At 41.3% G+C, this 13,652-nt stretch overlaps 1 protein-coding gene across 1 annotated transcript; it reads right to left on the bottom strand.

Moving 5' to 3' along the window:
• Positions 1–5,324: 5,324 nt before the first annotated feature.
• Positions 5,325–12,605, bottom strand: LOC109938370 (cytochrome c oxidase assembly protein COX20, mitochondrial). Its single transcript, XM_048601440.1, has 4 exons — positions 12,391–12,605; positions 8,982–9,096; positions 6,588–6,651; positions 5,325–6,137 (listed from the first exon to the last, which is right to left on the bottom strand). The coding sequence occupies exons 1-4, from the start codon at positions 12,421–12,423 to the stop codon at positions 5,984–5,986; spliced, it is 366 nt and encodes a 121-aa protein (XP_048457397.1). The 5' UTR covers positions 12,424–12,605; the 3' UTR covers positions 5,325–5,983.
• Positions 12,606–13,652: the final 1,047 nt, after the last annotated feature.

Here is a 13,652-nt window from a genome sequence, read left to right as displayed (position 1 = left end):
ACCTGGTATCGATGTGGACACCGGAAATGACAATGGCAGAAACAGCCCCGTTGACCCTGCAAAGTCCTCCTTATTAACATCTTGGAACGAGTGCCAAAATTAGGAGAGCTGTCTCACAGACTGGTCAAGCAATAGTTTGACATAGTCATACTCACAGAATCATACCTTACAGACAATGTCCCAGATACCATCATCACCATCCCTGATATGTCCTGTCCCACCAGCAGGATAGACCAAGGAGAGATGGTGGTGCAGTGATATACAGTTGGTAGGGAGTTGCCCTGGGAATCCTCAACATTAACTCTAGACCCCATCAAGTCTCATGGCTTCAGATTAAACATGGGCAAGGAAACCTCCTGCCGATTACCATGTACCGTCCTCCCCTCCGGTGATGAATCAGTACTCCTCCATGTTGAACAACACTTGGAGGAAGTACTGGCGGTGGCACTGATGAAATTCACCATAGATCCTTAGACGGCACCTTCCATCTAGAAGGTCAAGGGCCATAGATAATTAGGACACCACCACCTGCAAGTTCCCCTCCAAACCATTCACCATCCTGACTGAAAAATATATTGCCATCACTTCACTGTTGCTGGGTCAAAATCCTGGAATTCCCTCCCTAAGGGCATCATGGGTCAACCTACAGCAAGTGGACTGCAGCAGTTCAAGGAAGGGAGCTCACTACTATTTTGTCAAGGGCAACTAGGGATGGGTGATTAATGCTGGCCTGCCAACGACATAAACATCCCATGGGGAAATAATAAAATAAATTCAGCCAGCCCCCACCCTGTCCACCTCTCTCTGAATGGATTGAGGACTACTGACTGTCTTCTTTTAAAATAAACCTCCACCAAACAACTGTTTCACCAATTAAAATAACAATTGACAAGCACAACCCACGAGGAACAGTGCAGCAATTACAAAATTGGCAACAGTAGGAAGAGAGGGTGGAGACTAAACTGTAATAGAGTTAGATGGGGAGATAATGCAATGCAGCCATCGAGATGCCCAACTCTCTCTAAAGGCATTGAGTGTTGCTGTCTTAGAAAGAACCAGGTGGGTTGACTCTTACTTGGTAGGGCATCGTCATGGATATACATCAGGGATTAGTTGACTTCATAATCCTTTACTCAGGAAAAAGGTGATAACAAATGGACAGATTCCTTTTATCTGTAAATAGGGCTCTCTGTGTGAATAAATGTAGCTTCTAGCATGTGAAAATGAATCACACTACAAGCCCAACTGACAACCTTGACTCATTCGCCAGTGCAATTGCTGGCACTGGATTTAGTTAGGAACAAGTAAATGTCACCCAGTAGCAGAATCACGTTTTATGTTGTATATTATATCTTCAGTTTTGCAGCCACAGGCTACCTAAGTACATTTGGCATGCTGCCGCCGTGGACAGACAAAGGGATGTATTTGTTGTTTGATATGGTGTCAGTCATGCAGCCTCTGTACCTGGAGTCACACTGGCACTGAAATTCATATATCACTCATTTTTGTGTTGGTCAAAACAATTTTTTTACTGCTACAATGGCTGCATCCTACCAATCTTGTTTTACTGCGAAGTATCAGCATTATACATAGTTTCACCTGTGGTTAAATATATGTGGCATCTTTGCCTTCCAGGGTATCCTGCAGTAGACTGGGCACTTTTCAGGACTGAAAGGACATAACTTTAATCCTTTCTCGAATTTGCAAGTTATCAGTGAATGATGGTTTGATAAAGTAGCTATTGTCATGCAGGCTAGTTTTGATACGCCCAATCTCAGCGACAAATTTATATCACACTCCAATTGTTAAGGTCCCTCTTCAAGATGTTGCCAGAATGGCTGATCTTATCATGCATAGAACAGTAGGAATCCCAACACATATGTTGATCAGCATTACCCTATGCTTGCAGTAGAAAGTAGTTGAAACCCCTTAGCCAATTTCCTCAGCTAAGGCATAAAAGAAAAAGACCTGGTTTGACTGCCCTATTTCAAAGATGAATGCCAGAATAGGTGTATAAGGCAATTCTGTGGTGCACTTGCAGATTCAAATACCAGAAATGTGTTATCTATATATCAGAAATTTGGAAGGGTAGAAGATTAGCGGTCACTCCATCAAAGACACACTTCTCATGGAAGAATGTTAATGAGAGCTGCACCTAGAAGGGATCCCATAGCAGCACTGTCTATTTCGGCATACATAGCATCATCAAAACTGAACTCAAGTGTCTAAATTTACTAAGTTAAATGAAAACAGATTTGAACACTAGTGGCACATCTAAATTATTGCTATGTTACCACAGTGGATCGAGTGACATTGCTTAGCGTTCTGAGAAGGGTCACCGGACCTGAAATGTTAACTCTGTTTTTTCCTTCACATATGCTGCCAGACCTGCTGAGCTTTTCCAGCAACTTTGTTTTTGTTCCTGATTTACAGCATCCACAGTTCTTTCGGTTTTTATTCGACATTGCTTAGCTGTCCATTTGCACAATGACAAAGCATTAGACCTATTCAAATTATAATGATTTTATAAAAAACAATAGAAGGAAATTAGCTTTTGGAAACTTTGCTCAGTTTGTAACCATGCTGTAGGAGTAAGAGCCAGTGTGAAAGTGTACGTAACCATAGATGGAATTCCTGCCATTAAGGGATGTGAGAATAAGTTGATGATTAAGCCCAGAGGAATAATATAAAAACTAGTTCTGCTGGAGCATTATTTATCAATATGTTTCATGGAAAGCTCAAATGCAAAATTGTGGATATACGGCAGGTATTTATACAGTTTCCCCACAACAGTGGCAACACTTGAAAAACACTTCATTGGCTGTAAAACACTTTGGAACATCCTGAAAAGTGTCACATAAATAAAACAGTGTACTTGTATCTAAGGCACAACTGCAACACTGTCAATTAGGCCAAGTTTCTGTCCGGTGTAATGATGTTTTGGTAGACAGAGATGTCAGGCTGCAAAATAAAGGGCATGAATTGTATTCACTGAGCAAGTTTGAAATTCCTGAATACTTGCTACGGTTTTCTGACTGCTTGGGGAAAAATGCTAATTCATCCTTCCTTATTGACCCTTTTGGGATGTCATTAATCAGCTCAATGGTGTAATCCTGGGAAGGTAGGAAAACTACCCTGAGATAAAAGAAAAATACTGGTAGAGATTTGAAATAAAAACAGAAAGCACCAGAAAAGCTTAATAGGCAACTGTGTCAGCAACTGTGGAGAGAGAAAAACTGAGTTAACACTTTTGAGTCCAATGCAACTCTTCTTCGGCCTTTGAGTCTCCAAGAAGAGTAATATTGGAATCAATGGAGAGTTCATGTTGACTCCAACGTGACTCTCCTTTGAAACTCAAACTCTACTTCTATTTCTCTCCCCACAGATGCTGTCAGACCTGTGAAGTTTTGCCAGCATCGTTTCTATTACCCCAGAGATTTTGAAATGTGAGATTTCAAAAGCAAGCTGCGCTTCTTTTAGGAGATTGTAACATCAGGAGAGTTGATCCACTTCTCTCAAGGTTTGCTGAGCAGGTGTTGATGCTGAAGGATCCTCGCTTGTAATTATTTGTCTGCACAGACTGTGGAGAGAGAATTCCAAACACATTTCGAGGTTTACTCTCATCTGCTAGGGCTGAACGTTCCCCCATTTTCGTTGGCCCCAAGAACAATGTAAATTAACACAGATAACAGTTTAAACAAGAGTTTCAAAATGGCACCAGTACACTGAGACAACAGTGAAAGTTTAAACAGAAACAGGAGCAGAAATACTGAAGAATCTCCCAGGAGAAGATATCAAAACAACCTTCCAAATCCTTACAAAGTCCTTGCAGTTGCCACATTGACCAAATCTGGTTGTTGCCATTTGATAAACTAAGGTCATATAACCTGGAATAAAGAAACTTGATCAGAGATAGTAAGAACTGCAGATGCTGGAGTCAGAGATAACACAGTATGGGACTAGAGGAGCAGGAAAGTTGACGTTTCGGGTCAGGACCCTTCTTCAGAAATCTTGACTCAAAACATCAACTTTTCTGCTCTCTGATGCTGCCTGACCTGCTGTGTTCCTCCAGCTCCACACTGTGTTATCTATAGAAACTCAAAGGGTGATTTGATTTTTTTTAAAAAAGTTATTCATAGGAAATGTGTGTTCCTAGCTAGACTAGCATTTATTGAATCAGAGATAGTAGGAACTGCAGATGCTGGAGAATCCGAGACAACAAGGTGCAGGGCTGGATGAACACAGCAGGCCAAGCAGCATCATAGGAGCAGGAAAGTTGACATTTTGAGTCAAGATTTCTGAAGAAGGGTCCTGAAGGGAGTCAGAGATAACACAGTATGGGACTAGAGGAGCAGGAAAGTTGACGTTTCGGGTCAGGACCCTTCTTCAGAAATCTTGACTCAAAACGTCAACTTTCCTGCTCCTCTGATGCTGCTTGGCCTGCTGTGTTCATCCAGCCCTGCACCTTGTTGTCTCGCATTTATTGCTCAGTCTAATGGCTGAAGATGGTGGTGAGCTGCCTTTTTGACCGAATGAAATCCGTGTGGAGGGTTGGTACACCCAGAGTGCTCTTTGGAAGGCAGTTCCAGGATTTTGACTCCCACAACACAGAAGGGATAGCAGTATAGTTCCAAATCAAAATGTGCAGCTTGTAGGAGAACTTACAAGTGGAAACATTCCCATGCATCTACTGCCTTTGTCCTTAGACAGTAGTAGTCCTAGGTTTAGAAGCTACCGTCAAAGGAAACTGGGTGAGTTACTGCTGTGCATCTTGTAAATGGTACAGTGTTGTCACTCTGCATCGTGGTGAAGGTAGTGAATGTTGCGGTTTTTGTCCTGAGTAGTATTGAGCTTTGACTGCACTCATCAAGGAGAAAAAAGGGAAATTGTTTGCTGCAGAATTCTAACCTCTGAGCACCTCTTTTATCACAGTACGTACAAGGTTGGTCCAGTTAAGTTTCTGGTCAATAGTAACCATAGAGATGATGTAGTGGGGCATTTTGCAACGGTAATGCAACTGAATGCCAAGAGGAGAGGTCAGATTCTCTTTTAGCTTAGTTAGCTCAAGGACAGTGTGGATCAGATTGGTGCCAAAAGCATAGCATTCAATCCACATTCTGGCTGTGGCGGATTCATGACCTGCCTCCTTATCTGCAGCAGAGATCATAGCACCTTGGGTTGGAACTGCCTTCGGGCAGAAAATTGAAGAAACCCAGATAAAGTGAACCTTTTCTCTGTGTCTAGGAGAAAGTGACATTAAGCTAAAATCAGATCCAGGTAATTCAGGAGAGAATATAGGAAACACTTCACACAAAAGGCTGGAAGAAGTGTGGAATGCCCCACTACAAAAGCAGTAGATGCTTCTTCAATTAATTATTTTAAAATGTGAGATCAACAGCTATTTACTAGACAAAGGTATTTAAAAAAAAGAGTTCAAGCATACAGATAGAATTAAGACGCAGATCAGCCATGATCTCAATGAATGGTGAAACAGGCTTAAGGAGCTGAAATGCCTCCTCTGGTTTTTCTAAACAGATTCACCAGCTAACATTCAGTGCCATAATTCCTACCAAGAAATCAAAATGAAAAGATCCCAAATCTGTGCAAGCCTCGAAGACAGTTTTAAACATCTCAACCTGTTTAAGCTTTCAACAAATTTCCAAAAAGATTGCACACCCAAATTGTCAGCATACATAAAACACTCAAAATCAGACTATGACATCTACAGGTTGTTCTTTACCTGATCAAGGTACTAATAAATACTTCTCATTATTAAAGTTTAGAAATGAATGTTATCTTGGTGGTTCCCTTTATGTTGGGACATATTATTTATACATTAGATATCCCAATTCTGAAAAAATACTCAAGTTTCCTTAAACAAACTGGATTGGAACTATACACAAGGTAGGAAAGTAGAATCGTTGAACTTCATAATAATTGAATCTTTCTGGCTCCAAACCATACTGCTGTAAGGACCAATGGTTTATGAAGTACTTCCATGGCTGCTTTTGTTGCTTCGATCTGATTTTCTGGTAGGATCCATTTCAGTTCCTTCGAATGTCACCTTGTTTTTCATACCTTCTTGCACCATTCGCTGCTGGATTCGTATTTTTGCATTCTGATACCTGCAGAGCATCCTGAAAGAGATACATGTGTAATTGAAGTGTTTTGCTGGCCCAAATTACTTGCAGCAAACATACACTTTCAGGTGCACTGAAATATTGCCACTGCAGGCTTGAAGGCCAACTGTACTGCAGTAATTACAATATCTATAGCAAGCTTGGCCTTGTGGTTTGAAGTCAGGTTTCCTTATTAAGAGAGTATTAATGAATCAATTGAGTTTTTATACAAAACAGCAATTTAATTGTCACCATTGCTGACACCAACTTTTTATTTCAAATTTTAATCTATTGAATTTTAACTTCCCAACCGCTATGGTGGGATCTGATCTCCAGATCACTAAATCAGGCATCTACATTACTAGTCCAGTAATATAACAATGTGCTACCATGCCCCTGAACTTAACTTTAAACCTTGCAATGATGGAACAAAAATATATTCTCAAGATCATCTGGCAACCTACTTACCAAGTTCCCAAAGTTGTAAGCAGAAAGCCCCCCACACCAAAGTCAAAAGACCGCTTTACTCTGCCTGCAGGAAGAGAAAATTATCATGAACTTTGAAACAAATTTGTAAGTCTTCATCAATATTGCAAAATAATTTTTTTTGAGGGGGGGGGTTCTGCAGAATGGCAATGGTGGCTTTTCTAGAAGGCTGCTTTTGTAAGGGCAGGGCGTAAATGTGCCAGAGCAAAAGGCCATTGGGCCAACTGATCAACTCCTGTGCTTATGCTTCATAAAGTTCAGCATTGAAGAACCATGCGTGGGTAATTGTTTCTTTGCTGGTGTTACTCCAGTCCTAGCTTGCTCTGCACTATTCCTGTACTGGGCAATATTATGTACAGAATATGGTGTGGCCGCACTTGGAGTATTGCGTACAGTTCTGGTCACCGCATTATAGGAAGGATGTGGAAGCATTGGAAAGGGTGCAGAGGAGATTTACCAGGATGTTGCCTGGTATGGAGGGAAGGTCTTATGAGGAAAGGCTGAGGGTCTTGAGGCTGTTTTCGTTAGAGAGAAGAAGGTTAAGATTTGATAGAGACATACAAGATGATCAGAGGATTAGATAGGGTGGACAGTGGGAACCTTTTTCCTCGGATGGTGATGGCTAGCACGAGGGGACATAGTTTTAAATTGAGGGGTGATAGATATAGGACAGATGTCAGAGGTAGGTTCTTTACTCAGAGAGTAGTAAGGGCGTGGAATGCCCTGCCTGCAAAAATAGTAGACTCGCCCACTTTAAGGGCATTTAAATGGTCATTGGATAAACATATGGATGATAATGGAATAGTTTAGGTTAGATGGGCTTCAGATTGGTTTCACAGGTCGGCGCAACATCGAGGGCCGAAGGGCCTGTACTGCGCTGTAACGTTCTATGTTCTATGTTCTATGTGATGTGTTCCATGTCTATATGGCACTCATTAAGTCTCAGCCAGGACAATAGTAGAGTTACTAAAATTCATCTCTTGATTGCCAGTTAGAATTGTTGAAACAAAGGCAAATCTAAAAATCTGGAAATCTAAAATTTCAACAGAAGATGGGGGGGTATGCTTGAGAGTGTGCGAGAGTTTGAGTGTCACACACACTCATACAGACTCTCTCTCTATCACACACACGCACGCACACGCACATCTATGGGGTGAATCATTTCATCCAAGATGTTTGTTTATTTGCAGATACATTCTATTTTATTCAAAAACACACAATTTGTAGTCATGGTCAGTCAATGTGGCATCTTATGCATTCGGAATAAAACCAGCCTGATTCCGGATTAAAACCATGAGACAGTTTCTGAATAAAGCCTCACATCTACAATTCAGTGTCCGACCTGAGATGTCCCCTTTTGTATAATCCTGTGGCTCTGCCTGATTGTCATGACAGCACAGCATTGACTTTATAAACACTTTGCACTCCATCTGTCACCTGCATAGACTTATCTTCTGACACTCCACTCACACCAGTTGTATGATCTTTTGATCTCCCTGCCTATAAACTCTTGTGTCTGTGTGCCTTGCTCTCTCACTTTGCCTGATGAAGGGACTGCGCTCTGAAAGCTTGTGAGATTCCAAATAAACCTGTTGAACCGTAACCTGGTGTTGCATGACTTCTGACTATGTCTATGGGTAGGGAAGAATAGATTATATGCCCCAGAGGGGTGTAAATGCTCCATCACTGAAAAGATTTATGGCTGTGACAGATATCTAGGCTCAGGAAATCAATGGGTAAGGGGAACACATAGAAAAGTGGAGTTGAAATACAGGCACAGCCATAGTCATATTGAATCATAAAATGGTTGCAGTATAGGAGATGGAGTTCCACCAATTGCGCCCAGGCTAGCCTTCTGCAAGATCAACCTGATCAGACCTATTACCCCATCATTTTAATATATGAACAGATTCAACGAGTCATACGGTCCACATGTGCTTCTATTTCTTGAACAAAAACAGAAGTTGCTGGAAAAGCTCAGCGGGTTTGGCAGCATCTGTGAAGAAAAAAATCAGAGTTAACGTTTTGGGTCTGGTGACCTTTCCTCAGAACCTTCTCCAGAACCTTCTGTTTCTTCTACGGGGATCCTGCAGGAAGATGCGACTCAGATAGGTGATGAGGCATGATCTGATTGGACTGTAGAGCAGGTTCACAGGGACAAATAGCCTGTTGCTGTTTCTACTTCTTCTGTTCTTAAGTAGGAAAGTGGAGGCCTCCCATTTTCCCAGCAGCATTACTCCTCATTTTGACCATATGAATCTCAATATTTATGCTTCAAGCATCTAGCAGAGTCATCAGCAAACCTGACATTTAAAACAAATGCTACAGAATACATATCTGAAAAAGATTCACTCCAATAGAGAGTTGGATGCTCACTTGTTGCTAGGAAGTGGCCAAGTCCAGCTACAACAGCGCCAGCTGATCCATACAGAACAGATTCTCGAGCACATGGAGTGTTCTGCACATCCAAGATTCCCAGAAGCTTGAACGGCTAAAATCAAAAATAAAGTTTGATGAACAAATTGAATTTGATTTCTTTCAATTACCATACAAATTGGAAACCTACTGCAAACAATTCAAAAACTAACAGCCCAACGATATCATATGACATGCCCCATGAACTACTCAGAGATGATGTGTTTCCATTGGACATGTGTCTAAAACAGCCATGAGAGAATAATCTGTCAGCCTGTTTTCAGCTAATCAATGGAGAGATGTTGGTGACACAATGAGGAGAATTCTTGGTCCTTCTTTCAAGTAATCCCATAGAATCCCGAAACATCACAACACAAAATGATTTAATGTTTCACTGAAGCTGTGAACACTGCACATATACGAAACAAGAGCAGGAATAAGCCATTCAGCCTCTCAAGCCTGCCCTTCCATTAATAACAAGATCATGGTTGATCTGATTACTCCGTATTCTTGCACATCCCAGATAACTTTTCATCTGCTTGCTTATTACTAATCTACCCCACACTAAAAGTTTTCAAAAATTCTGCTTCCATCAGCTTTTCAGGAAGAAAATTCCAAAGACTTTCAACTTTGTGAGAAAAAATTTCTCTTCTGTTTATTAAATGGGTGACCCCTTATTTTGAAAGTGACTACTAGTTCTAGATCGAGGAGAAATCATTATTTCCACATGGACTTTGTCAAAACCCCTCAGGATCTTGTATGTTTCAATCAATCACCTATTGTTCTGAACTCCAGTGGATTCAAGATTAGCCTTTCATTACAAGTCAACACATCATCCATTCCACGTATTAATCAAGTAAATCTTCTCTGAACTACTTCCAATGCATTACAACCTTCCTTAAAAAAGGAGACTACTCAATAGTCCAGATGCAGTTTCATTTGTATAACTGAAGCAAAGCTTCCCTACCTTTGTATTCAATTCCCCTTGCAATAAATGATAACATTCTATTAGTTTTCCCAATTATGTGCTGAGCTTGTATACTAAACTTTTGTGAGTAATGCACTCGGACACCCAGATCCCTCTGCATTTTGGGATTCTGCAACATTTAGATAATATGCTTCTTTTTATTCTTCCTGTCAAAATGAAAAATTTTACATTTTCCCATATTTGACTTCATTTAACTTATCTATAATTCTTTAAGGCCTCATGTCCTCTTCACAACATACTTTCTTACCTTTTTCTTTTTCTTATTTTTGTGTCATTAACAAATCAAGTAACCATAACTTTTGTCCCTTCATCCAAGTTATTTATATAAATTGTAATAAGTTGATGTCCCAGCATCAATACCAGTGGCACTTAATTCATCTTGCCAACAAAAAAAAACTCTACTCTCAATTTCCTGTTAGTCAATCCTCTGTATATGCTAATATATAACTTTCTACACTGTAAGCTTTCATTTTCTGCAATTACCTTTGCTGTAACAGTTTATCAAACACCTTCTGGAAATCCAGGTACAATATATCCACCAGTTCTGCTTTATCTATAGCACATGTTACTTTCTCAAAAAAATCCTCCAAAAATATTGGTTAAAATTCACTTTGCTTTCACAAAACCACATTGACTCTGCCTTGAACCTTTCCACACCTATTTATCAAGATTTTTTAACACTTTCCTTATGACAAGTGTTAAGCAATGTGGTATGTAGTTTTCTGGTTTGTCCACCTCCCTTTTTGAACAAAGGAGTTATTTCACTATTTTCCAGGCTAATGGAGTCTTTCCTAAATCAAGGGAACTTGGGAAAATTAAAACCACCAACTATTATACTTGCTATTTCTTTTACAACCCTAGGACAATGTTCATCAAGACCTGGAACTGCCAACCCACAGGTCGAACAAGTGACTCAGCACCACTTTCCTGGTGATTGTAATTTTCTTCAGTTCCTCCCTCCCGCTTCCTGACTTATAGCTGTCTTGGGGATGTTACTTGATTCTTCTATAATGAAGACCATTACAAAATATCCATTCAATATATCTGCCAGGTATTTTGTGTAATGAACACTGAACACAACAATGCTTTGACCCCTCACTTCTGTATTGGAACCTGTAGAATACAATTCCACAGCCAACGTGTTAGTTGTCAATGCATGGACTGACTATTTGATTGTGTGTAGTGGGTGGGGAGGTGTGCTTCAGAGCTAGGCCACTACTTGTCCTGTCCTGGTCACTCATAGATCTGGAGCTCTAACTGTTGAAAACTGCAGGTTTAGTTTAGATTGACTCACCCCTTCATAACTGATGTCACCAAGAACAATTACTGGATGCCACAGTTGAGGTAAGTGAATAGTATCAACCAGGGATCAAACCTGAATACTAATAATACAGAAACTGTCAGCACCTCAACCCATCACAGCTCACCCAATACAAAAAACTATGGGTGTGGCAGCATCTGTGCATAAAGAAACAGAGTTAACACTGAGTCCAATTACACTTTTTTTTCAAAGTTATCGTGGTCATAGTTAGCACAGAACCTGAAGATGATTGTGCTTGATAGCATTCAATTATCTTTCAAAGAAGAGTCATTGGACTCAAAATGTTAACTGTTTCTCTCTCCACAAATGCTGCCAGGCCTACTGAGTATCTCTCATACTTTCTGTTAGAATTTTAAGTGTCCAGCATCTGTCATATTTTTAAAAATTATACTGTCCAGCTTTAAATTATTTTAGCCAATCATGAAACTTGAATTCCAACTTAGAAATCAAAAAGAGAGGCACCACAATAATACAAAACAAAGAACTACGGATACTGGAAATCTGAAACAAAACAGCAACTGTTGGAGAAATCGAGTCGGCAGTTCCTACTATCTCCGAACTGTTGAAGAAAGTCAGCAGGTCTGGCAGCATGTAGACAGAAAGCAGAATTCAACATTGAGTCCAGTGACTCTTTATTAGAACAGGTGGTCACCACAGTTAGGAGATTTATGGTCACAGGGTCTGACAAATACTTTTGCATATATTTGAACAGAGTGAAGTTTATAGCTTTGCTCATTTTATGTTTAGAAGGGAGTTGACCAGGCAGGGATCAGCAGAGGGTGCCATTTTCAAAACAGCCAGAAATGTATTTGTCTGCCATTTTGTAGCGAAGAAGACCATTTGACCAACAGAAACGGCTGGAAAGCTGAAATCCAAGCAGCAAATTACTTGAACTGCCGAACATTTCCAGCATTATTTTTTTTCTCTCTCTTACTCACTTCGGCAGCTCATTTTCACTTTTAACATTGAGCTGCGACCTTGACTTAACATTGGAGGCGCTCAGTGCGCAGGCCCGTGACCTTTCACCTCCCCCCTCCCGAGACCGTTACTGACGTATTCACCTTCGCCTTCTCCGCGTCCGTCCCGCTCGACATGGCGGCTTTCTGCTGCTCCCGCTGGGAACCTCAAATCTCTCCGCCTCAGACTCGATCGTGCAGCGACGACGCGGCTTCAAACAGACATTTCCTGCGGGACCGGGCGGCACCAGCTGGAAAGCGACGGCAACCGGGAGCGCGACGTCACCTAGGCCGAGGGCCGGCCAGGTAGCTCTGCGCATGCGCAATAACCCACTTGGCTCATGTTGGGGGAGAGGAGGTCCCATTCTGCTCTGAGCTCCCATGTAGAGGTGCTGGTGTTAGACTGGGGTGGTTAGGGTCAGAAATCATAATACTAGGTTACTATAGTCCAACAGGTTTATTTGAAAACGCAAGCTTTTGAAGCATCACTCCTCCTTCAGGTGTTAGTGAGAGAGGTGGATGTAGATGTTGGCATGTTCTCTTCCTTTCATTCTGAAGTCAATGATCATTTCTTTAGTTTTGCCGATGTTTAGAGAGAGATTGTTCTCGTTACACCACATCACCAAGCCCTCTATCTCCCTTCTGTATCTTGACTCGTTTTTGGAAATCCTCACTGATTGTGGTCTGTGAGTCAGAAAGGTGAGGATCCAGTTGCAGAGAGCGGAGCTGGGACCAAGGTCACGGAGTTCTGAGATCAGTCTGGAGGGGATAATAGTGTTGAAAGCGGAGCTGTAGTCAATGAGCAGGAGTCTGATGTATGTGTCCTCGTTGTCCAAATGTTCCAGGGATGAGTACAGGGCTAGGGATATGGCATCTGCTGTGGACCTGTTACATTGATAGGCACATTACAGGATCAAGGCAGGTTGGAAGACAGGAGTTGATGTGGGCCATGACCAGCATCTCAAAGCACTTCATGGTTATTGAGATCAGAGCCACTGGGCGGTAGTCATTGAGGCACGTTGCATGTGCTTTCTTAGGTATCAGGATGATGGTGGTCTTCTTGAAGCAGACGGAGACTTCGGCATGTAGGAGGGAGAGGTTGAAGATATTGGTGAATACCTCTGCCAGTTGGTCCACACAAGATCTGAGTGCTCGACGAGGGACAAGTGGAATGTTTTAAGGAACATCTTAAAAAAAAAAAGGAAATTCTATAGTTGCAGCTTTAGGTGAAGGCACTAATGATACTAATAATAGAACAATTAAAATCAATGATGTGAAAGAACAAACTGCATCTGTGAAAGACCACCCCTGGAGTATTATGCACAGTTTTGGTCCCCTTATTTAAGGAAAGATGTAGTGGCATTGGA

This window comes from Rhincodon typus, chromosome 9 (assembly GCF_021869965.1).
Source record: "Rhincodon typus isolate 14 chromosome 9, sRhiTyp1.1, whole genome shotgun sequence".
Lineage (NCBI taxonomy): Eukaryota > Metazoa > Chordata > Chondrichthyes > Orectolobiformes > Rhincodontidae > Rhincodon > Rhincodon typus.
Note: the sequence above shows the minus strand (reverse complement) of the source record. Positions and strands in the feature narration are given on the sequence as shown.